The sequence below is a fragment of the Equus asinus genome, chromosome 21 (genome assembly GCF_041296235.1).
Source record: "Equus asinus isolate D_3611 breed Donkey chromosome 21, EquAss-T2T_v2, whole genome shotgun sequence".
Taxonomy (NCBI): Eukaryota; Metazoa; Chordata; class Mammalia; order Perissodactyla; family Equidae; genus Equus; species Equus asinus.
Window position 1 is genome coordinate 47131980 of NC_091810.1, and position 23976 is coordinate 47155955.

At 53.4% G+C, this 23976-nt stretch overlaps 1 protein-coding gene across 6 annotated transcripts in view; it reads left to right on the top strand.

The window, feature by feature from the left end:
• The first annotated feature begins 362 nt into the window (after nt 1–362).
• Nucleotides 363–23976, top strand: part of POC1A (POC1 centriolar protein A) — an 80975-nt gene continuing 57361 nt past the window's right edge. The window contains exons 1-7 of one of the 6 annotated variants that reach the window (XM_070493000.1): nt 363–432; nt 10692–10776; nt 12090–12261; nt 12679–12858; nt 14271–14378; nt 15561–15676; nt 23450–23583. In XM_070493000.1, coding sequence (XP_070349101.1) covers nt 12101–12261; nt 12679–12858; nt 14271–14378; nt 15561–15676; nt 23450–23583 — 699 coding nt within the window. In that variant the 5' untranslated portion in view covers nt 363–432; nt 10692–10776; nt 12090–12100. Of the gene's footprint in view, nt 433–7895; nt 8207–10620; nt 10777–12089; nt 12262–12678; nt 12859–14270; nt 14379–15560; nt 15677–23449; nt 23584–23976 lie in introns of those variants that run through there. The other 5 variants (XM_014826602.3, XM_070492999.1, XM_070492998.1 and 2 more) reach the window with 5 other exon arrangements.

Genomic DNA, 23976 nt, shown 5'->3' on the forward strand with positions numbered 1-23976 from the left:
GAGTCTGAGCAGCCTGAGCCCTGCAGGGTCCAGAGGAAAGGCATCCATTCCTTGTGCGGGTGGAGGGTGAGGCATTTGACCCAAGGTTAGAGGGCAGGATTTCCCCCAAAGGGCCTGGACACGGGGCCTCCTAGGCAGAGGGAACAGCACAGAACAGGCACAAGGGTAGGAATGTCTGGCCCAGGAAGCGGGCAGGGTGCAAGGCGAGGCTGGAGAGGGAGGAGGGGCAGAGTGGATGGGCCCTGAGGAATCTAGCCTTATTGGATGGGAATGAGGGAGCACAGGGCAAGCCCCAGGAACTACTGACAAGCGTAATCACTCCACATCTACACCACACCCCTTTCGCCCTCCTCCAGGACCAGAAGACAATTCCCAGTCCCTCTGGAATTCAGTCTCTCCACTGCACAGGGTGGCTGCTCTGGCCCTGAGCATGTAAGTGATCTATAGGGGTTGAACCTACCTAGGACTCAAGGGTGACTCACCACAGGAGGCCTCTGTCACCAGATGAACTTCTCAGCTCCTGGCAGCTGGGCTCGGAGGGGCCAGTCCCCAAGGGGGCAGGGGAGCAGAGGGTGGGCAGGAGGCAGTGGAGGAGAGTCCATGCCAGGCAGGCCTGTCACTGCCCAGCTCAGACTGGAGAAGCTGTGTGTCTCCTCCATTCCACACCTTTCCCTGCTGGGGCCTGGGGTGCCATGTCACTGTGGAAGACCTGCTTACCCTTCAAACCCCTCCACATGCCTCCTCCTGGAAGCCCTCCATCCTGCCAACAGAGGGACACCCTCAGTGCTGGGCGGCACCACTCAGGGGATACTCACTGGGCTCAGCCTGCTTGGTGGCCCTTTCTCTCTGGCTCCCCTGGAGCACAGGCTCTAGTGTTTATCACTGCTTCCCCAACTGAGCCGGGCACAGGGGCTGCTATACTGTGCATAATGACTGACGATCCCAGAGCAGGGTGGGGCACACAGCTGGCATTCCGTAGATGCTTGTGGAATTGAATTGCCTGCTCCCAATTCCATAGAAAGTTCCTCCTTGAGTCTTAGCATCACTGCGGACCTTGGGAGGGATTTCCTGGTGTTACTCAGGCCCAGTGATTCCAGGGATTGAATTGTCAGATAAGTTCGGGTGACCTTTCCCTGTGACCAGCAGCGTGTGGTCACTGCTCTCAAGGAATTCGCAGTCCAGAGGGAGATGGTGAGAAGGCAACAGCAACATAAGCAGTGAGTAGGAGGGAGGCGTAAGAGGGTGGAGATGCCTGGGGTGGGGCTAGAAGAGGTGTCTCTGAGGAGGTGATGTTCAGGCTGAGGCCTGAAAGACTGTGAGTGAGCAGAGTGATGATCTGGGAGACGAGCAGGTCAGACAGAGGGAACAGCCAGTGCAAAGGCCCCCAGGAGGGTCTGAGCTTGGCACGTGGGAGGCCAGTGTGGCATTATGAGGAAGGGGAGACAAAAGAGGCCTGACTAGGCTTGCCTTCAGCCACTTCCTCCAGGAAGTCCGCCTGACCATATCCACCCATTGAGATTAGAAGTGCCCTAGAGGTTATCTATGGATGTTCTTGTTGTACTGACAGGGAAAATGAGGCCTGAGTTGGGATCACAGAGCAAGTTGGGGTCAGAGCTGGGACTTGTTTGGTTTTGAGTCCTAGCCAGGGCATCATAGCTGGCATCATCCTTGAAGGGAGGGTGGGGCTGTCCAGGCCCTCTTTGCCCAGGGATTTTTGGTGAGGTCCCAGGACCACCACATCTGGATCACCAGGGAGCTTATTACAAATGTGGGCTCTCAGCCTCACCCAGACCCATGGAGTCAGACTCTATGACTGGCCTGGGAATTAGCATTTAACCAGCTGCACCCTGGATTCTGGAAACCTTGTGCCTTAGACGTCCTGTGGGGTGGCCTTGGCAGGCTCGCCCCATTTGATGACCAGCAGAGTGACCCTTCTGTGGCCCTGCTTCTCAAACTGATGGATGGCGGAGTGGGGACATGAAACCACAGGATAAACTGGGGCATCTTCCAGAATACCAGCGTGACTTGGAGTTAACTGGTCCATCATTAAAACATTAATTTGATACTAAAAAGCGGAGTAGATGCTAAACTTACTTGACAGTTTAAGATAAAACTCGAGACAACAAAGGACTTTCTAGTATGGAGTTGGCCACTTTGGGACAGTTTTGGCCTCTACCTCTGCTGTTGGGGGTGAAAGTCTTGAGGCTCTCTTAAGTTCTACTGGGGCCTGAACTATTTAAGGTTCTTAGTTATTCTTCTTTCGTGTGTTAGGATTAAGGATTCAGGCTGTGCAGACAGACAGACTTGGGTTCTTCATCTTCTTTCTTTCTTTCTTTTTTTTTTGCTGAGGAAGATTGGCCCTGAGCTAATATCTGTGCCAATTTTCCTCTATTTTATATGTAGGTTACCACCACAGCATGGCTGATGAGTGGTGTAGGTCTGTGCCTGGGATCTGAACCCAAGAATCCAGGCTGCCAAAGTGGAGTGTGCCGAACTTAACCACTAGGCCGTGGGGCCAGCCCCAGACTTGGGTTCTAATCCTGGCTCCCCACTTACTAACTCTGTGCCTCAGTTTCTCCATCAGTAAAATGGGCATAATACTGCACTGCTCCTGGGGTTGTGGCTAAGACTTCCCATGGCATTTGGTGTAGAGTGACTCTGCAGTAAATGAAAGTTGTCAGTTATTTTTTTTGCTAGCACTATTTCACGCCGGTTCACTGCACCACAATTCAAGGTTCCTTGGAGGAGGGAAAACTGATTATCCTCTGGCCTCTTGGGCACCTAACCCTATCTTCCCACCCCAAACACTCTGGGGGCAGTCAGCAAAGTCCTGCTGTGGGGCCCAGGGAGCTGTGGTCTGCATCCTTCTATCTTGCCCCAGGTCCCTGGGGTTGGGCTGGTGTCTCCAAACCCCCCTCAGCTGGGCAGTGGGATGTAGGGACAAAGTAGCCATGGCTACTGTGGACTGGACATTATGCTCCCCATGGCCTCACTATGAGACTGAAGAGGCTCAGTGACTTGCACAAGGCCACAGAGCCAGTCCATAGTCTAGGATGGGGCTGTCCAATATAGTAGCCACTAGTCACTTACGGCTGTTTACATGTAAATTAAAATTAAATAAAATTTAAAATTCAGTTGCTTAGGCACAGTAGCCACATTTCAAATGTTTGATAGTCACATGCGACCATATCATATTGGACAGTGTAGATACAGAACATTTCCATCATCACAGAAAGTTCCCTTGGTCACATGGATCTAGAGCAGTGGTTCTCAGCCTTGGCTGCCCAATGGACTCACCTGGGGATCCTTTAAGAAACACGGGTGCCTGATCCCATCTGCAGAGGTTCTGCAAGGCAGCCAGGGCTGAGAACCGCTGCTCTGAAGCTCTGCCTGCATTATCTACCAGGGAATGTTATCAGCTTTGAGTTCAGACCTTTGGTGCACGTCTGCACCCCGCCTCCAGCCCACATGGGCAGAGCCAGGGGGCGAGGGGCCCGCAGCTGTGTGGGATTTGCTCTCTTATCACAGCTGGGTTGCGCTGGTCCCTTCCCCTCTCCCTGGACAATGTGAAATGGAGGCCCAGCATCTCTCATGGGTTGCTTGGGGCTATGGGAGGGAGGGCATGGGTCATGCTCATGGCACGTGAGTAGGACTCAGCACATAGAAGCTTCCCCATCTGATCTGAGTGGACGTTGTGGAGTGTGGCTACTACCAGCTCTGTGTCTTTACACCTCCTGGGAACTGGTTCCAGGGATCCCTGAGTCCATTGACATCACTGTCCCAGGTATTGCCATGGCAGCTCTAGTCATGCCACCTACTGTTTGCAACATGGAAGTACAGGCTCAAACTGGACACTTACCCGAAGGGACACCCCAGTGTCTCCACCAGTGTGGGTTTCTTACAAGAGTGGCCACTGTTGAATGGAAGAGCAGGGCTAGGTGAGACTGAAGGCCTGTGGTCCCATCGAACCTCTCCCTGCTTTGAGGTGTGACCTGCCTTTAGACAAGGCTGACCTGCAGGGGCATGCCAGTTCCACAGTGGGTACCACTGAGGCTCAGAATTGCAAGGGGACTTCCTGGGGAGGGTCACCCTGCAGGGGTCACTCCCACAACAGGCAGTCCTGGTACCATAGCCCCATCTAGGAGGGGTCTCTTTTGGCTTACCTCAGCCCCCAGGAGGGGACATGTGGCCCCCTAACCCTTTGAGACCAATCCCCATGAGTCTTGTCCACATTTGTGGCCTTACAATCTGGTCTTACTCCTGAGCCCATCTGCTTTGTCCCCGCTCCCCAGACATTCCATGTTCAGTCCTGTTACAAGACCTTTGCCTAGGCTGTTGCCTGCACCGGAACTGTCCTTCCTTTTCTCTCCTGTCTACCTACGCCCAACTTGTGCTGCCAAGGTCAGATATCCTTGCTCCCTCAGAGAAGCTTTTCCCAATTACCCTAACCCCTCCCCATTCTCTCCAGCTGAGAACAAGTCCTGCTTGTCACAGACCCCATTACAGTCTATGAGGAAGCTGTCATGATTCATTTACGTATTGGGCACACATTCACTGTGCCCACACTCTGTCCAGACTCTGTGCTGGGTGCAGGAGTGCAGTCACGTCTGTTCCCCAGAGCTCATGTTCTCAGGGTGTCAGTTGGTCATATTCCTGGAGGGAAATAAAGCAGGGAAAGGGGAGGATGGGTTGGCATTTTAAGTAGGGTGGTCAATGAAGGCTACACGGAGGTGACGTTTGAAAAAATCCTGATGGAAGTGATGGGTTGAGCCAGGTGGACACAGGGACAATAGCCAGTGCAGAAGTCCTGAAATAGGAGCGTGCCTGGCACACTCCTGTTCAAGGAACAGCAAGAAGGCCAATGTGGTTGGAACAGAGAGAGCCAGGGGAGAGAGGTGGGAGCAGAGGCAGAGAGGTGGTAGCTAGATCACTGGAGCAGAGGAGGCACATGACGAGACTGAGGTCGTGGTAAGAAGTCACAAGTGTTCTTATTGTATTAAGTGGCAGCTCAACATCAAGCTCTGACATGAATTAATAGCTCATGGAATCCTCCCTCTCCCCTTGTGGCAGGTATGTTATGATTATTTTACAGTTGATGATATGGAGGCTGGGAGAGGTGGCGTGACTCCTGCTAGATCACCCAGCTTGGAGATGGCAGGGCCTGCACTCACCCCTGGATCTGCCGGCCCCTAGGACAAGCCCTGAGCTGCCCTGCTCAGAGTTTTAGACCCAGGCCACCAGCAGTTGCAGGGCTGACTGATGGCTTTGATGCGGCTTTCCAGGCACAGGTTGCGCTGGGCTATGTGGGTGAGATCCTTGCCTTTCCTCCTCCTTTCTCTGCCCCACCCTGGGGTATCCTTGGCCCTTGGGCAGGGGGCCTGGAAGTGATGACAGAGTGAGAGGCTCTTGCAGAGGGCCTACCTGTGGGCTTTGTATGAGGACAAGAGACAGCCCTGCCACAGAGGTGCTTGAAAAAGAAGCTCTCTTCTAGCCCCCTCAACGTAGAGGTCCCCCCAACATTGAGACTCCTCCAACATTGAGGGTCCCCCCACCAATATGGAGGTCCTACTCAGAAATGGAGTCTAATCTGATGGAGGTGGCTTGGGTTAGGGGCTGCTCCGTCAGAAAGTAGAGGCACCAATCTTGATTTATGCAGGTTGTGCCAGAGGGGGATCCTGAGTTGTCTATGTAGCGTTGGCAGAGTCAACCTTTCTGCATTTTTTGGAGAATAAATGAGCAAGAGGGTGTGGGGTATCCCCAGCTCCTCCTCCCTGATGGGTAAGGATAGAAGACAGTAGGATCTGGAAAGACTAGGGATGAGTAAGATCTTCCAGTGCCTCTCACTTTAAGCAAAGCTGACATTTGAAAACCATTTTATAGAGGGTTTCTCTAAATTCAGTTTAGTAGATTATGAGCTCTTGAAACAGGCAGAGTTAACCATTGATGATTAAGTAGCTAGGAACTAGTTTTGTTTCCTTTTTGCAATTACTGATTATAGCTTTTAGCGGCTTAACCTACCCATCGATAACTGTGCTGCTTAGGCAATATGCTATCTGATTCCCACTAGGCTCCTATAGATAACATCTCCCTGGAGCCTGGGTCACCATGGTAATGTGTGTGTGAGCTGTTTTTCAGGAATTAGAACTCCTTGTCCACTTCAGGCTGGTTGAGACCACCAACTCATCAACTGGGCCTGTGCAGATGTTTGATAGGTGACCTTTTGACGTCAAGAGGCTAAAAACTCCACTCTCAGATCATGCTAATGCCACCATTTTGTGAACAGGGGTCCTATGAAGAGGCATGAAGTCCGACTATTCTTGCGCATATCATCAATGACCTCACCTCTCCTCACCTCCAGTCACCTACCTCCACATTTCAGACCACCTTGCCCCCATCCCATAAATATCCCTGAGTCCCTGTTTTCAGGGAGGCAAATCTGAGACTCATGCTCTCGCTTCCTCGCATGGCTGCCTTGTGAGTAAACTCTCTCTCTGCTGCAATCTTGTCATCTCAGTATTTGGCTTTCTGGGCGGCAGGCAAAAACGAACCTGGTTCGGTAACACTCCTGTAGACCAGGGCTATTCCATAGCTAAAACTGACCAAACACAACAACAAGACAAAAGCAAAAAACACCACTCAACAACAGCAATAAAAGAACCCTAAGTTTAACAGATAGATTTTTCTGTATTTAATTTTTTTTCTTAACTTTTTCACCTTAAGTGTTCAGCCAGCAGGCAAGAGAACAGCTCATTAAGATGCAAATGTTGGTGGGAAGGCTTGAAAACCATCCTTTGAACAGTGTTGATCAATTTTGGGGTGTGTGTGAGTGATACTAGTCGTTTTAAGGAGAATTTCAGTGTCTAAGCTAAATGAACCTGAACATTTCTAATGTGAAGGAACAAATTCTAGGCGAAATCACAGTGAAGATGGGATTAAGTGTATCTCTGCTTCTCGTGTCTGGCCCCTGACTTTCCAAGTCCAAAGGAGAGACCCACTCCACATGCCAGGTACCCACATGTGCCAGTTTCTGAGTTTACTGAACTGGGCTCTGGTTTGCAGGTCCCAGTATACACCATCTTAAGTCTCAGGACATAGTGAGAAACGTCAGAACCTGGCCAGAGCCTAATCAGTGTTGGATTCTGGCCAAACTGGCCCGCATAGGGGAGGTGCTGGAAGGTTCCTGAATCTTGCAAAACATCCGGTGCGGGTCAGTTCCAGGTTGGGAAGACGCCAGGAGTGAGGCAGCGTAGAAGGGTCTAGGCACAGCCTGGGCCTTCTGACAGCAAAAGGTGACGGCCTCTGGTGGCCAGGCCCCTGGATTGTTTCCTTCTCTTTTAAACATGTAATTTGTAACGGCTTCTCAGGCTTCATCACACTCCCTCATATTACAAATAGGGAAACTGACGCCCACAGAGCACAGGTATTTTTCCCCTAAGGTCACACAGGGAAGCAGGGCAAGAACTGAGAATGGAACCTACGTTTCTCCACTCCGCAGGTGATTCTGAGTGACGCGGATGATCACTGAGTGAGTGTTCTTTTAAATCGACGCTCGTTTTAAGCGCGTTCGGAGGAGCGAATCATTTGAAGAATTCCCAAGGAGCGAATAATGGGCTCTTAAGAGGGTACTGAGCGAAAACCTGGCCTCGCGGGCGCTTTAAGAGGAAACATATCAAATGACACATGAGTCCTCCATTTCCGGGATCCTTCACGCCTTCCCTTTGGGTGGTTAATCCCGGCCTCGCCCTCAGGGCATCTTGGGAAATGTAGTTTCACCTTCCTCCTAACACAAGGTGGCGGCCGTCTTGGAACTGCATTTCCCAGAAGGCTGTGCTCGCCATCTCCTCACCCAGGCTACGGGCCGGTGGGGCGACCCCCCTCATCCTGGGCTTTTTCATTTCTCAATGGAAATGAGTGACAGTGGACAAAGGCCTTTGGTGGCGCCGTCCGCAGGCTGCCGAGCCTGGCGGAGGTGGGCGCGGAGACCGTGGAGCCGGCCCTACAGCTCTGCTTCTGGTCTGGGGGCAAAAAGCAGAGGCCCCGCGTCTCCTTTAATGGCAGTGGGCGGGGCGCGGCGACGCGACCCGCGTTGCTATTGGCGGCGGTTGGGGGCGCGGAAACTGAACGGGCCGCAACGGCAGCCGCTACCTCCTCGGGTTCCTCCGGCGCCTGCGGCGCCCTGGGCCCCGCCATGGCCGCGCCTTGCCCGGTAAGTTCCTGCTGGCGGTGGTCGTCCGGGCCTTAGTTTCCCCTCGGGGACAATGGGCGCCTGGCCGGGGCGATGGCTGCGAGGGGGCGGGTGGGGCGCCGGGTTCCGAGCCGGTCCTCTGCGGCCTCAGTTTACCGTCTGTGCAGGTGTCGCTGGAACGGGGAGCTAGTGAGCGCCTCCTGTATGCCAGGCCCTGTGCGGGTTACGGGGACGAACAAACCAGTCCCTGCCCCCAGGATTTGCATCCTAGCGGGGAAGACACTAGTACGGCCCAACTGGAGATGTGACTTGCAGGTGTGGCCAGCGCCGGGCTTCTCTGGCCTCAGTCTGGCCATCCTGAACAGTGGGTGGCTGAATGGGGGCTTGTTGAAGGTACACCCTGCTCCGACGGGCGAGAGAAGCACTCCAAAGCCCCTCTTTTGGAGAAGTTGTTTCGAACCTGCCTGGCCTTCTGGCTAGGTTAACAGTCGGGGATGCTGAGGCTGGCCTATTGGCCCCCTTAGCCGTCTAGGGGTTTGAGCAGAGGGCCCAGACTAGGATCGAGACCTTTTGACCCCTGATCTAATGCCCTTCCCAAAAGGTTCCCAGTCCCCCTCGTAAGCCACCTTTGGGGGAGACCAGGAAGCACAGATCCTGTGGGATGGGGGAGAGGATGTTGGGAGATTTCAGGGCCCTCTGGTCAGAGATGGACCTGAACTTGCTTCTGTCCACTGAACCTAGAGATGGGACTAACTTCCCTTGTTTGTCCAAGAGGCTCAAGTAGTTTCTGCTCTGTTGGGGCCCTCCCTCAGCTGCCACTTTTTCTCTTGTTGAAAGGGGGCCTTAGGCAGATGTGTTGGGAGCGGAGCTGGGCACAGGGCCATGGGGGCCTTTGTTCTTGTTACAGCTCTGTGGGGTGGCACTGGCCTTGCCCTGCTCCAAGCACATCTTTTTTCCCAAGAGTAGGCTTTGCTGGGCTCTCTGGTGCACCCAAAGTGCTTCTTTGAGGTTTCTGATGTTTGGGGTAGGGAGAGATGTTTGCATGGCTAAGATATAACCCTTCAAGTGCTAAGACACTAGCTGCTTTTGGGTGGAGAGAGTCTCTGGAATATTATCTCCATGTCTTCCTAAGCAGTGTCCTGAACTGCCGCTTCTCTGATGTTGGGTGGAGTGGGGATGGTGGTGATGCCACCCAGGGGCCTGTCCAGGCTGACTTTTGAGTTCACTGGCCAGTCTGCAGTGGGATTGAGGGTACAGGATCTGATTCCTGAGATTAGGGGTGCTGAAAAGCCCCCATTTTCTCTCCTTGAGTCCTTAAAGAAAATAACTATTGGGATATTATTCACATATTCTAAAATTCACCATTTTAAAGTGCAAAATTCAGTGGTTTTGAGTACATTGGCAGTGTTGTGCAATCATCATCACTAATTCCAGAACATTTTTGTCACTCTCAAAGAGAAACCCATACCCATTGAGTGGTCACTCCCCTTCCTCCCCATTTCCTCATCTCCCCCCAGCCCCCGGCAACCAGTAATCTATTTTCTGTTTCTATAGCTTTGCCTATTCTGGACATTTCATATAAATGGAATCAGACAAAACATGGCCTTTTGTGTCTGGCTTTCACTGAGCATAATGTTTTCAAGGTTCATCTATGTTGTAGCATGTGTCAGTGCTCCATTCCCTTCTATTGCTGAATAATATTCCATTGTATAGATATACCACCTTTCATTTATCTGTTAATGGACATTTCAGCTTGTCCACTTTTTGGCTAATATGAATAATGCTGCTATGAACACTTGTGTGCAAGTTTTTGTGTGAACATCCTTTCAATTCTCTTGGGTATTTACCTAAAATTGCTGGGTCATTTGATAACTCTGTGTTTAACTTTGTGAGGAACTGCTGAACTATTTTCTACAGTGGCTGTTTTTTTCATGTTTTTAAAAAGATAGTTTGGTTTATTCTAGCTCTCTCACATTTTCATATGAATTTTGGGATTAACTTGCCAATTTCTGTAAAAAAAAAAAAGGCCCCTGAGATTTTGATAGGGACTATGTTGAATCTGTAGATTAATTTGGGGAATATTGCATCTTAACAAAGTACTGTTTTCCAAACTATGAACATGGATGTCTTTCCATTTATCTAGGTCTTTTAAAATTTCTTTCAGTGATGTTCTGTGGTTTTTACTGTGTAAGTCTTGCACTTCTTTTATTAAACTCTTCCTAAGTGTTTATTTTTTATGTATCATAAACGGATTTGTCTTTTTTCAGATTGTTCATTGCTGGTATACAGAAATACAGTCAATTTTTGTATATTGATTTTGTATTCTGCAACCTTACTGAACTCATCTATTCTAATAATTTTTGAGTCAATTCCTTAGGATTTTCTATATGCAAGATCATGCCTTGAGCATTTTTAAACCCTCCTGGCTGTTATAGGAAGAGTCTTGGCCCCGGGGAAGCCCCTGCCTCATCCAGGCTTCACACATTTGACCTTGGCTCTCCCCCAGGAGGACCCCTCATTGGAGAGGCATTTTAAGGGCCACCGAGATGCAGTTACCTGTGTGGACTTCAGTTTCAACACGAAGCAGCTGGGTAAGAGGAGGTGTCCTGTCCTAGGCACTAAGTTATGAGCTGAGTAGGTCAGGTTTCCCATGGGAGGTGTGGTGTGGGGGGAGCAGGGCACAGTGAGGACCCAGATGCTCTGTCTAGACCTGCATCTTGCTTCAGCTGGCCAGTTCTCTGTGCACTGGGCTTCATGAGCTCCATTCTACATGCAGAGTGTGAGACTCAGAGAGGTTGAGGGCCTTGCCAAGGTCACATAGCCTTTGAGGGTGGGACCGGGTTCTGGGCTTTTCCCACTGCTCCTCAGCCACCTCTTGAGTCTAGCCTGAGGAATGGGCCCTAAACAATGGCTCTTTTTCCTTGGGTCTTCATCAGTTCTGTTGTCCACAGTAATGTGGGCACAGCTTCTTGTTGAAGACGCCTAGCAGTGAGAAGGATGTGGAGCAGAGCTGGGTACTCCCCTCTGCCCTCTGCCCTTGTGCTGCAGCTGAGAACCCCTGCTTCTTGGCCACTTAGGGGTTTGTATACAGCTGTCATGGCTATGGCTTCCTTGTTTCTATGGATGAGACTCCCCTTTCATCCTGTGGTCAAGGTCCCCTGCCAGAGGCTGCTGGCCTTGTGCCCACTGTAGATTAAGAGGAAACTGGGGGTCTGCTGCATGGCGGAGTGGTTAAGTTTGTGCTCTCTGCTTTGGTGGCCCAGGGTTTCCCTCATTCAGATCCTGGGCACATACATGGCACTGCTCATCAGGCCATGCTAAGGCGGTGTCCCACATAGCACAACCAGAAGCACCTACAACTAGAATATACAACTATGTACTGGGGGGTTTTGGGGAGGAGAAGAAAAAAAAAAGAAGATTGGCAACAGATGTTAGCTCAGGAGCCAATCTTAAAAAAAAAAAAGAAAGAAACTGAAGTCATTTTTGGTCCAGTTTTGGGACCTCTTATAGGCTTCTGATTGAGTTGAGCCCTCTCAGTGGTAAAAGGCCCATTGGGTTGGGCTGGCTCCGCAGTTTCGGGAGGACGTGCTCTTTAGTGTCCTCCTACGGAGAGATATAGGACCCCATGGGTGACAAGTTTTCCCAGAGGCCCCTTGGGTTGCAGCCCAGGGCTGGTATGTGAAGGGCATCTCTTGGTCTGGTTCCTGTGCAGACCTGCTGCTTGGAGAGCTGACAAGCTGTAGCTCTCCAAACTCCTGGTCTACAGCCACCGGAAGTATGGCCTCTCCCCAGGGGGCCGGTGGAGCTAGGCTGTCAGGCTGCATTTGCCTGCCGTTCCCCAATGTCCTGGTGGAGGTTCAAGGCCCACTAGAGCTGAGGGTCGTAGCATCTCCTCTCTCCTCAGCCAGTGGCTCCATGGACTCATGCCTCATGGTCTGGCACATGAAGCCCCAGTCACGTGCCTACCGCTTTGTGGGCCACAAGGATGCTGTCACCTGTGTGAACTTCTCCCCTTCGGGACACCTGCTTGCCTCCGGCTCCCGTGACAAGACTGTCCGCATCTGGGTACCCAATGTGTGAGTTATAGACTTTGAGGGGCTTGTGTGAGTCTGGGGCCCTGGTGCCAGAGTTGTCCCCACCCAGACCCCCATCCTGGCTCTGGACTGGTCACAGTGGGACATCTACCCCTCTTCCAAGGAGGTGCCATCAGAAGCTGGGGCTTCAGTTGGGGCCTTCCCTTGAGGTGGGGAGAGGGATTCTGGGCTGACCCCGGCCATTCTGGAAGGGATTCCACCTGCTGGTGCTTGCACGTAGGTAGGGAGAGAGGAGGCAGTGCTCTGCTCTCGAGGGGAGGCTCTGGCCTTTCTTATTGGGGACTGAGGCACTCAGGCCTGGATTGACTTTGAGAGGGGCCTCTGAGGGATGGGGAGAGCTGTAGTGTGCCCTTGTGTCGCTGTTATGAGTGTCCTGACTCTGGATGCCTGTCCCCACAGCAAAGGTGAGTCAACTGTGTTTCGTGCACATACGGCCACAGTGAGGAGTGTCCACTTCTGTAGCGATGGCCAGTCCCTCGTGACAGCCTCTGATGACAAAACAGTCAAGGTGTGGTCGACTCATCGCCAGAAATTCCTCTTCTCCCTGAGCCAGCACATCAACTGGGTCCGCTGTGCCAAGTGAGTATCATCCTGCCTGGAGATCCTTGGAGGGACCTGGAGGTTGAGAGGCATAGAGGGGCTGCCAGGTGCCAGCATCTTGACCTTGGGCAAGTTACTTTGCCACTCTTGAGTCTTCCTGAGCCTCAGCTTCCTTGTCTGGGAAATAGGAACAGTGATAGTTTCTATCTTATAAGTTGTTGAGAACCTTCACTGAGCTGACGTGAGACAAGTCAGTTAGTTCATTGCCAGCCACGATGACTCCCTGATGTCTGTGCTGTCGCAGCCCAAGGCAAGTCAGCAGGGGCAACTTATTAGCAATAGCAACACTAACAGTAAGATGATGTCAGTCCTACCACTATACATTTTCTTGTATTCCTCGTAGTAGTCCTGCAAGCTAGGTGATATCACTCCCATTTTATAGATGAGGAAGCTGAGGTTCAGAACAGTGCAGTATCTTGCCCCAGGGCACATGGCAGGTAAAGTGGCAGAGCTGGGATTTGAACCCGAGTCTCTGGTGCTAAGGCTCGCCTACTTTCCTCTGGGGTGTTCTGCTTCTTAGAGGTTGATTTTTCTCCAGAGCTGCCTTATGGGGGCCTGAGCTTCTGAGGGGGGTCGGTCTGGAGACTGGCCCTCTCTTTGGTCTAGGGGGGAATGCTGTGGGGATGGGAGCCAAGAGACCCAGAGCACCTTTCAGGGTCCAAGAATTGCAGACACAGATGTGCCTACTTCCAGCTTATTCTGTTCCTTTCAACATAAATTTCTTGTGTCAAATCTCAATGCTCCAGAGGAAAAGGTTTGGGGGTGTCTGGGGACACTGGGAAACCACGGAGTCAGAGGTTGGGGACTGTTACCATGTTCTGCTGGGGACCCCATTCAAGTTACTTGTTCCCCAGAGCATTCATTCCTTTGTCCTTGGAAGCCCTTGATTGCGCTGAGAGGCCTCACCATCAGACTCCTGAGAACAGGAGGGACCAGGCCAGCAGACAAGTGTTGAGCCCACAGTGGGCCTTTGATGGTGGGTCCCCAGGACCTCCACATCTTTTTGTTGGCAGGCGATGTTTTGCTGACCCATTCTCAGAGTCACATGTAGACTCAGGGGACCTGGGAACAGGATAATGATGTTGATGGTGGGCTTTGGGCTGCCTTAATGCTAACAGCACCAGCAGTCAGCACTCACATTGCCATACACCATGTGCAGTGCCAGGGGCCTCCTGTGCATGGCGCTACTGCCTGCTGACCACGAGGTGGGCACTATTCTTACCCATCTCACAGAGGGGAAACCCTGGCCCAGGATCACTCAGGGTCAGAGCATGGCATATAGCCCCGGCTGGTTCCTGGGGTCGGGTAGAGGGAAAAGCAGGAAGGGTGGCTGTGGAGGACCGTGTGCAGTACCCATGACGATGGTGTGACTCGTGCCCTGCCTGGTTCAGGTTCTCCCCTGATGGGCGGCTCATCGTGTCTGCCAGTGATGACAAGACTGTCAAGCTGTGGGACAAGACCAGCCGGGAGTGTGTCCACTCATACTGTGAGCATGACAGGTGAGTCCCCAGAGCCTGTCCTCCACCTACAGGTGCTCAAGAAAAGCACAGACCTGAGCATGAGAAGGCCCCAGTAGCCTTCTGTGGGCGCCAGCAGCCTCGTCTCTGGTGCTCCCTGCCTTCATGTCTTTTCTTGTTTGAGTGGAATGTTCAGCCTCATCCCCATCCCCACAAATAATGGGAGCACCTAATCTCAAGGCGTGTAATTCTTGGGGCCTCTCTTTTCCCTTCACTTTCTAGTTCTCAGAATTGACATGTCTGTCTGAAAACAGTTGAACCCAGACCCCCCAAAAGCATGTTAGCATGGAACCAGCCCTGGGGGTCTAGCGATTAAGATTCAGTGGTCTCACCTCTGTGGCCCAGGTTCATTTCCTGGTTGTGGAACCACACCACCTGTCTGTTAGTTGTCATACAGTGGTGATGGCTCACATAAAGGACTAAAAACTAACAACTAGGATACACAACCTTGCACTGAAGCTTTAAAGGAAAAAAAAAAAGCATGTTAGTATGTTATCTGTGGTGGTGGCTTTATAAATGAAAGGCTCGTCAGGTTCTTGTAGTGGGTGGCGGCCGTTGTATTGTGCCACATCATCGAGAGAGGGAGGAGCCTGCATTTGTGCAGGGACTCACCTGTTCTGGGTTCCTAAATGAACCCTGGCCCTTCCCCATCAGCAGGGAGCCCCAGGTAAGGGCTCCTCTTGAGAGCTGGCCATGATACCAGCCTGGCTGTCACGTATGGGTTTATTGAGGGCCCTTGGCCTGTCTCCTGGAGATAGGTGAGCCAGTGGCTCTGGGGCCCTGCTGGCTCTTCGTGTGTGGACCTCAGCTAGCAGGGCCTTCCCTGCCTCCAGCTCTGGTGAGGGCACAAGCTCTAACTCTGAGAACCCCCAGCTGCTGCTGACCTTTGGTCTGAAGACCACTTTCTCCACTTGTATTTAGAAGTTGATGCTGGGACTTGCTCCCTGGTAAGTCCACTTCATGTCACTGCTAGCCACTGTTCCCACTCTCTCCTTCTTGCTCTCCCTCAGCCACCTGGTAAAGAAACGGGTCAGAAGGGAGGTATTCTGGTCTGAGGGAACAGCATGAACAGATTTACAGGGATGGGAAAGTGCTGGATGGTTTTGGGTCTGTTCTGAGTCAGGGCAGACCTCCTATAGCACGTGGTGGCCCCTGTCTTTCCAGCTTTGTCACTTATGTGGACTTCCACCCCAGTGGCACATGCATTGCCGCCGCCAGCATGGACAACACGGTGAAGGTGTGGGATGTGCGGACTCACCGACTCTTGCAGCATTATCAGTGTGAGTGTCCATGAGCAGCAACGGTGGGACTGTGTGTTGCCAGGCATCTGGCTCGTTGCTGCGGTGCTTAACTGGGCCTGATGATAGCACTGGCCGGTGGGAAGGAGTCTCGGGTCTGTTGAAATCTCCAGGGGCAGGTAGTCTGTGGCATGGCTGTCCTGGCTTGGAACCTTAGCCAGGAGATGGAGTACGGTGCTACGTGACAACTACCAAGCATTTTGGTGCCCACTTGTGGGATGGCAGAGTCTCATGCACACTGCAGGTCTAGATGGGGAGCCCTTGATGGGACTCTGGCCAGGGCTTCTCTCAAGGGGCACTTCTCAGTGGCTTCTCATGCCACTCGCCTCCCCCTATAATGGAAGCTCTGCCCTTCAGGGCCAAGGTGACAATCCTTGGCCTTGTGGTGAAGGGGGCGTTTCTGTCAAAAGAGGTCAGTGTTGGTGGGACCTTGGCTGCATGAGCCCTGGGGAATCCTAGTCTTTCCATGATGGCCTCCTCCGATGAGGAGCCATAAGCCGTGAGGGTCAATTTAGCTAGGGGCCAGGCTTAAGGGCCAGCCCCAGGGCTGTGTCCCCTGATTTAATTGTAGTCTTTGAAAGGCAGGACAGTGGGCAGTTGACATGGGCTGGTTTCAGGCTCCAGGTGGGAGGTGAAGGTGGGGCAGACTCGGGTTAGGAGGAGATAGCTGAAGGTTTTGGGGTATGGAGCTGGCCTGAGAGCAGGTGTGACTGGGCAGAGCTGTGAGTCACCACAGTTGTGGGGATGGAGCCCAGGAAGGGAGCTGGTGAGGGGCCACGAGAGGAACTGGGAGTTGTGCAGGAGGCAAAACAGGCGGGCAGGGCTGTGGGCTCAGGGCTGAGACCGGGGAGGGACAGAGCTGGAGTTGTTTGAAGAACAGTGGTCATTGACTTGGGACTAAGTTTAAAGTCTGTGGGCTCACTTCCAAAAGTCACACCTGAAAATGGGAAGGACATATCTGGACAAAGGCGTGGGGCTTGGGGTTCGGAGCTCTCCCCCTTATACCTCCCATAAGCCTTGCCTAGCCGATTCTTAGACTTTTGAGGACAACACTTTCTTGGGCTAACCGGGGTGACTGACCTTCCAAGAAGAGGGATCCTGGTCTTGAAAAGCACATGGTGGAGGGTGGGCTCTGCAGCCAGCTTCGGCATTCATAGCTGTGTGACATTGGGCAGGTCACTTTACTCCTCTGGGCCCCACGGGACAATGATATGGCCTGTTTCACAGTGGTGTTGGGAGGGTAAGGAGTTGATCCATGTCAAGAACTTAGAGAGTGCCTGGCACAAAACAGGAGCCAGGTACAGTATTATTGACAATGACAATGGTGCTGATGAGGCTGAGTCTCTGTCCTGGAGTCAGGAATCTGGTCTCTGGGTCTGGCCAGCTCAGGTAGTCAAGACCTGCAGTACCCTACACCACCACCAGGTGGCAGGGAGCAGCCACAAAGCTGGTTCTTTCCTCAACAGGGAGCCCTGGGGTTTTGTCATTGATGCTGTCTGTTTCAGACAGAGACTTCCAGAACAGAACAGCAGTGGGGTCTGCCCTCTATTGGAGACCACACCTTTCCCTCCCTTCCTTCAGACTTAGAGGCCTTTCTTCTGCTCTGGGCCAGGACTGAGTTGGAGATTGGGCACATCAGCCCACTTGACTGGGGGCCTGTGGGAGGGTGGGGTCAGGAGGGAGGTCTTGGACAGGGAGAGATGGGAAGGGAAGGTGACGAGTCAGTGCAGTGGTTAGGAGTAAAGGCTATTTCCTGTCTGTGAAGGGAATGGTAACAGTGCCCTCCTTAGGAAGTTTATGAGGATCTGATGGGAGAATCCACGTGAGTGGTGTAATACAGTGCTGGTGACGTGGTTTGTACCACGTAAGTCTTGACACTGGAGGAGAGGATCTCTGGGTGACCCTGGGAGAGTCCAGGCCCACCTCTGAGGAATAGGGATCCTGGGCTTGGTGGTTGTGGTGTGCAGTAGCAGGTACCCATTGGGGAGGGCCTTGAATGTCATGCTCTGGTTCAGGATCTCATAGATGCAGCCTGGCTAGAAGTGCTGTCACTCGAAGAGTGATGGGATGAGGGGCATCTGAGAGGACAGCAGTGCTGAGAGCCCACTTGGGTAGGAAGCTTGTGTGCCTGCGTAACTGGTAGGTGGGCTGTCTGTGCCCAATGTCTGAGTGAGGGCTGGGCATTAGAGTGGGGCAGAAGTCAGGCCCGGGGGATAGGTTTTGGAGACTGAGAGACAGAAGCTAATGAGAAGGGTGGAGGGGCCAGCTTGGCCCAGGGATCTGGGACATGAGAATGGCTGAGGCCACATCCTGGGTCCCTGTGACTGAGGGGCCATAAAAAAAAAAGATCCATAAAGCAGCCAGAGTGAGGGGTGGGAGCATGGGAGGGCTGAAGACGGCAGAGCCAGGGAATGAAGGAAACTGGGGTCTTGTGAGGAGGGTGGTCAGGAGGTGGAGTAATGCAGAGCAGTCAGGGAGAGTGCAGGGTGCTGGGAAGAGGTCCCTGGGGTTCTTGAGGGAGCAGGTTTGGCAGTGTGTGGGGGTGGCAGGTCAATGACTGGCAGGGTTGGGGAGGTGATGGGTGGACTCAGATGGCATCGGGGCTGAGTCCTGAGGGGACCTGGGGTGCATGAGGCTGGCAGGCTCCACAGAGAGATTTCAGTCTGTTTTTGCTGCTGTCTTTTCCTGTTGTGACAGAGCCACTCAATGAGCCTGCAGTGTCTTATTCCTAAGCCACCCTTAATATAGATCAGAGGTTTCGGGGAGCTTGGAGTACCCCATAAACACCTGGGTTCCCTCTGAGCTCCCTGCCCAGTGCATGGCACACGGTGGGTATTCACAGGGCAGCAAACTTATCTCATCACCTCTAGGCTGACCCTCTGGAGCTCAGAGAGAACCGGGTTGATCATTGGTTGGGGAGGACACACCCCTCACTCTCTTTGCTGCTAGAGGGACCTGGCCATGTCTACTCGGGTCTAGCGGGTCCCCTAGCGAGCTCTGTGGCTGAACCTTCCACCTGAGAGGCTCGCTGTGGCCCCTTAGTGGCAGCTGCTTCCTCACCCCCAGAGGTGCAGGGGGATCTGTTTGGAAGCTGAATCTCTAGGAAGGACCCCGAGCCCTCTGGCAGCAGACTCCTGAGCTGTTTTCTGTCCTTCATCCCTAGGAAATCAGGGGAAAGTTTTTAAGGACACAGTGATGTCCATTGTCTCCCCGGTGACTCTAGATGAGCACCAGCCACTCCTGAGTGGGCTTTGGACGCATGTGGCTGTTGGGCTCTTTTGAGAGAATTTGGTTTATGATACTGCAGCGTGTGGCCAGTGAACCCAGCCTGCCTGTAGCCAGCCGCCCCAGGGCTCTGCTCCATGGAGGGCACTTCCTGTCCTGTGGTGGGTTGCTGGAGTCACTTTGGGCTACAGCAGGCAGCTGGTGCCATTTGTCTCAGGCAAGGAGTTTCTTGGCTCTGGCCTATCACTGCAGGAGCAGTTCTGATTTCCCAATTCAGCACAGAGTTGGTGGGGCTGCTGGAGCCCTGGGAGTGCCAGTCCCCATGGAGGCGGGTCAGGCTCCATATGCTGTGAGCCCACAGAAGGCTGTTCAGACATCTGAGCAGCAGCCCCCGTCCTGGAACCCATAATACGCTTTGCGGTTTATAGGCACGTGCAGGTCCTTTATCTAGTGACAGGCCTGGGTGGTCAGCAGGGCAGGCTACTCCCTATTTCAGGGCTGGGGAGCTTGAGGCTTGCCCACAGTCAGGCAGCTGCGAAGCTGTGAATCTGAGTCTCCAGCTCAGGGCCTCCGAGTCTGGTGTTCTGTCCACCATTCCACACTGGGTTCCTCATACTGTGTTGATTCTAGCCCTTTACTTGCCTGAGGCACCTGAGAGGGCTTGGCTTGGCCCTCTCCAGAAACTCCAGTTAGAGCTCAGAGTCCCAGGTTCTCTGTCCCTGGTCCTTAGCACACCCCTGGACCTCTGCCTTACCCCAGCTGTGTTCATGGAGGGTTTTAAAACAGCTGTGCAGCCAGCAGGGCAGGTCTGCATCCTTTGCTTGGCATTTTGAAACTGAAAGGGTTGAGTAGGAGACAGTGCACTGTCCCACCTGATCTGGCCAACTCACTGGCTCTTTCCTGCCATCCTTAAGTGGGCATTTATGTGACCTTCGCAAACAGGAGTGTTTAGAGTGTGCTTTGCTGCTGGTATTAGAGCACCTTCATTGTGCAAATCCATAGTCCTTTGTAGACCCAAAGCTACCACGTCTCTGGTAATGCTGGTTGTGCATCATGAGAAGCCACCCTCGGTGAAGTGAGCCAAGCTCTTTGTGGTGGGGTGTTGGGGGTGGGGCTTGGCCCTGGCATGGCCTGCTCCAGAAAGGTATCTCCTACTTGGGCACCTTGGCTTTCTCTGGGCTCCGCAGTGAGCCAGGTTTGCTGAGGGCCTCAACATGCAGAGCTGTGGGGCAGAGTGGATTGTCGGTACCCAGGTCTCTCCTTAGGCCACCTGCTGCCCACAAGCTGCGGCCAGTTCCTGATGGTTGGGGGCAGGGTCTGCAGCAGCCTCAGTCCCACCCTCCCTGGGCTTTTGGTGACCTGTAGAATCTTGACATTGGTTTATCTGTGATCCTGAGTTGGAGTCCCTTCTTTGGGTTAGAGGTGGGGTTGGGGGGATAATAGCTAGGAACTCACAGTTGTGCCCAAATGGCACTCTGCCATCAATTATCACTGATGTCTGCCATGGAGCCAAGAAGAGGGCCTGCAGCTTTGGGCCGGATGAAAAGTGGATTGCTTGTGGACATCACTGCTCAGGGCTTTGTGACTGGAGGCTCCCCACCTTGTGGGGCAGCTGAACCTCTGTGGGAGACTGTCATGCAGGGGTGATTCTTATGATGAGGCCCCCCTGGTATGGCTCCGCCACCTCTAGAGAGCCAGAGAGGCTGCCACAGGCTGGCGGGACTGGTGAGCAAGGCAGGAGAGTGAGTGGGGAAAGGCGAGTAGGTGTCTGATACATTCCCCAAATCCTGGAATGCCAGGCTGAGCCCTCTTCTAGTAAATGGTTCTAGATGTTTCCACCCCAGCCAGGAGCCCTTTGATATTCCTGCCATTTATAGTGGAGCAGGGCTTCTGGTGCCTTTCTTCTAGGGGAGATTCTCTCCCTTGGGTGGGCTTGACCATGTGGGAAGCGCTGGTGTGGTATCCACACCCTGACCTGCCACTCTCAGGGTGCTGGGGAAGCCCTGAGCTCACCCTCCCTGCTCCAGCTGCTCGTCTTGTGAGCTTCATCTCAGGTGGGGTGGGGGTGGCGGTTATCCCAGAGCAGGCTGCCAAGGGCTGCAGGAACAAGAATAATGCGCCCTTCTCCAGAGCTCAGGGAGGCAGATGTGCCAGGAGCAGCATATCAAGAGGCCCAAGGGGAGACTGGGGAGTGCTGAGGTAGATGCAGGAGGGCTGCCTCCCAGGGCTGTCCTGTGGGCCTGTGGGGTCAAGGGTGGGCAGGACTCCCCTGGGGCGCTCTCACAGTGCTTCTGCCCCCCTCTGACCCCACTTATCTGCCAGCATGAACCAGTATGCAGATGAGCATAGCCGGCCCCTCCGGAGCGCAGGGCACTGGCTCTCAACCTACAGACACAACCTGAAGTGCCTGCAGGACTGCCGAGCTAGACCTGATCTCCTGCCTCCCTGAACATGACATACTCTTCTGGGGGGAGGGAAGGATTCACTTTTTATTTCACTCAGTTGTGTAATCATAGTGACCGTATTCTGATGGCTAAAAATTTCTGTAAGTACACAGAGTAAATTAGAACCCCCCTATTCCTGTCCTCCCCAGAGATAACCTCTGCTTTCTATCTGGAGCTTCTGTCCACAGCCCTGCTCTGGGTCTGCACATGCGGGTAGTGATGGTCACACTCTGTGCATTACTAATGTTCTTTCTACTACTCCTTGTGGCTGGCACCTGTTCAATTCCTGCTGGAGTTGGCTATGGCTTTATTCCTCTGCTCTCTGTGCCCCCAATTTTGGTAAACACTGAGAGAGCTGGTCCCCCTCCCCCATGGCCTCGAGTGTGGGGAGTGTCGGGCTGTAGGGGCTCCGTACTGTGCCTCTAGGAGCTGGCTGTGCAGACCTCGTGAGCCTCTCTCCAGGCCATCTCTTGGGGTTCTTGGTGCTTAGACAGTGTTCAGACATAAGCATCGTGTTACATAAAGCCCTGGCTGTCTCCCCTAAGTGTGCTTGGGAACATGTATCCACACTCCCCAGCCACGTCAACACATCAGCTGGGCTGGTGTCCTAGGGGCTTCGTGCACCCCCATAGGCTCTACTGAGGACCATTTTGTAGTGAATGTGTTTACTGGTCCAGGAACGGTTCCTGCAGCTTCACAGGGCTGGGCTGAGGGGTTGTTTTTAGAATTTGCCTTTAGGTCTGTGGGAATTCTGACTTGGGAGGATCATGGTTGTCTTAGCCCCACTGGTTTCCCTCACCAGGCCTGTATGATGAGTACGAAGGCACCAAGATCCTCCTTGGCAGCTACTCTAAGAAGCTGTGATGTAGCTGGTCCACACATTGCCATCCCCATGTGGCCTGCCTGGGTCCAACTCACCCACTTACTTACCAGCTACTTTCTGAGTCCCGCTCAGTGTCAGGCTCTGAGTAGGGAGCCAAGGACCTAGCACGGCCCTTGCCTGATGGAGCACATGGTCTCATGGGAGACCCAGCCATGAATCAAATAGCTGCACCAAAATATAAAGCCCCTGCTGTGAAGAGTGCACTGACCAGAGACTCATGGCGCTTCAGGAGGACAAATCAAGGGGGTGGCCCTGATGGGCAGGTCTGGGGAGGCTTTCCTGAGGAGGTGACTCTGAACAGTGAGCTTCAAGGCCAGGGGAGGAGGTGGGCAAGAGACTCCTGGGCCCACAGGGAACAAGGGTGGAAAGTTCCCACTGCTGGGGAGCCAACAGGTGGCTGGATCTTGAGGAGTGACAGACACCAAGATGGATGGTGGGGCTTGGGCTGGGGCAGTGGGGAAAAGAGTCATGCATGGGGTTGAGCTGTTGAGTGTGTAAAATGGCAGGACCTGGAGTTGCATGGGCCACGAGGGGCAGCAGAGAGGGACATCTGAGGGCTCACTCTGTACAGAGGCCTCATAGGCTTAACCTGGTAGCATCCCCACAAGTGCCCCTAACACGTGGGTGCTGTGATGCAGCAGGATAAACAGGCTCAGTGTGTCAGGGTGCTTGCTCAAGGTCACCAGGTGGGCTAGTAGGGAGGCTGGGATCGGAACCCAGGCCCAACTGGCTCCTGAGAGTGTGTCTTAGCTGTCTGCTCGCCTGCCCTCACACACCCCTTCTCCTGTAGAGTTGGGGCATCGTATTGGCATTTCAAGGGTTTGATTTTCCACTTGGTTTTCCTAACGTAGCAGTATGTAAGACAGATTGAGCATTACATTTGAGCCCTCTGCTCTGCTCCAGCTTGACTGCTCAGTGTGGTGGGAGAGGTGGAGGAATTGCTTGATCCCTCTCACCTTGCCATGTGGCTCCTGCCTGCCCTCTGTCTCCTGCCGCTAGCCCTTAGCTCTGGATGAGTCTCCTGTCCATTGATCATGCTGCTCTCCTGGGAAATCCTTGAGGGGTTCCTCTTAGCCCCTCTGAGTGATAGCCACCCCAGGCAGCCCTGTGCCAAGCCTCGGTTGGCCCCAATTGCTCATCTTCAGGCTTCAGCTGTGCTCCCTGGGCCTCCCAGCCAGCGCCTGACTGATATCCTTCCCTCAGTGCACAGCGCGGCAGTGAATGCCCTCTCCTTCCACCCGTCGGGAAACTACCTGGTCACAGCCTCCAGCGACTCGACTCTGAAGATCCTGGACCTCATGGAGGGCCGGCTGCTCTACACGCTCCACGGGCATCAGGTGAGGGCATCGGCCTGGCATGGAGTGGGTGGGAGGCACGGCCTTGAGGCCTGTGCAAGGCTGGGTTCATCTGAGGTGGCCCTTCCCTTGGAGCCCACGGGGGAGTGGTTTCTGTGGTGCCCTCATAGCCTAGGCAATGGAGTGAGATGCAAAAACAGGTTTGCCACCCACAAGACCTGTGACCTCTGGCAGAAGTGCTGGGCCTGGCACTACAGCTGAGAAGGGAGTAGAGGAGTTAAATTGAGTGAGGGGTGGGTGGGTAGGCATCTAAACGCGGTTAGCAGGCTTCCTCTAAGTGGCTGAATGGAATCTGTCCCCTGATGACCTCAGGCGTTCCTTGGTCCAGCAGTTGAGTAGAGCCCAAGAACCCATGCCCTGAGTTGCTACTGGGGT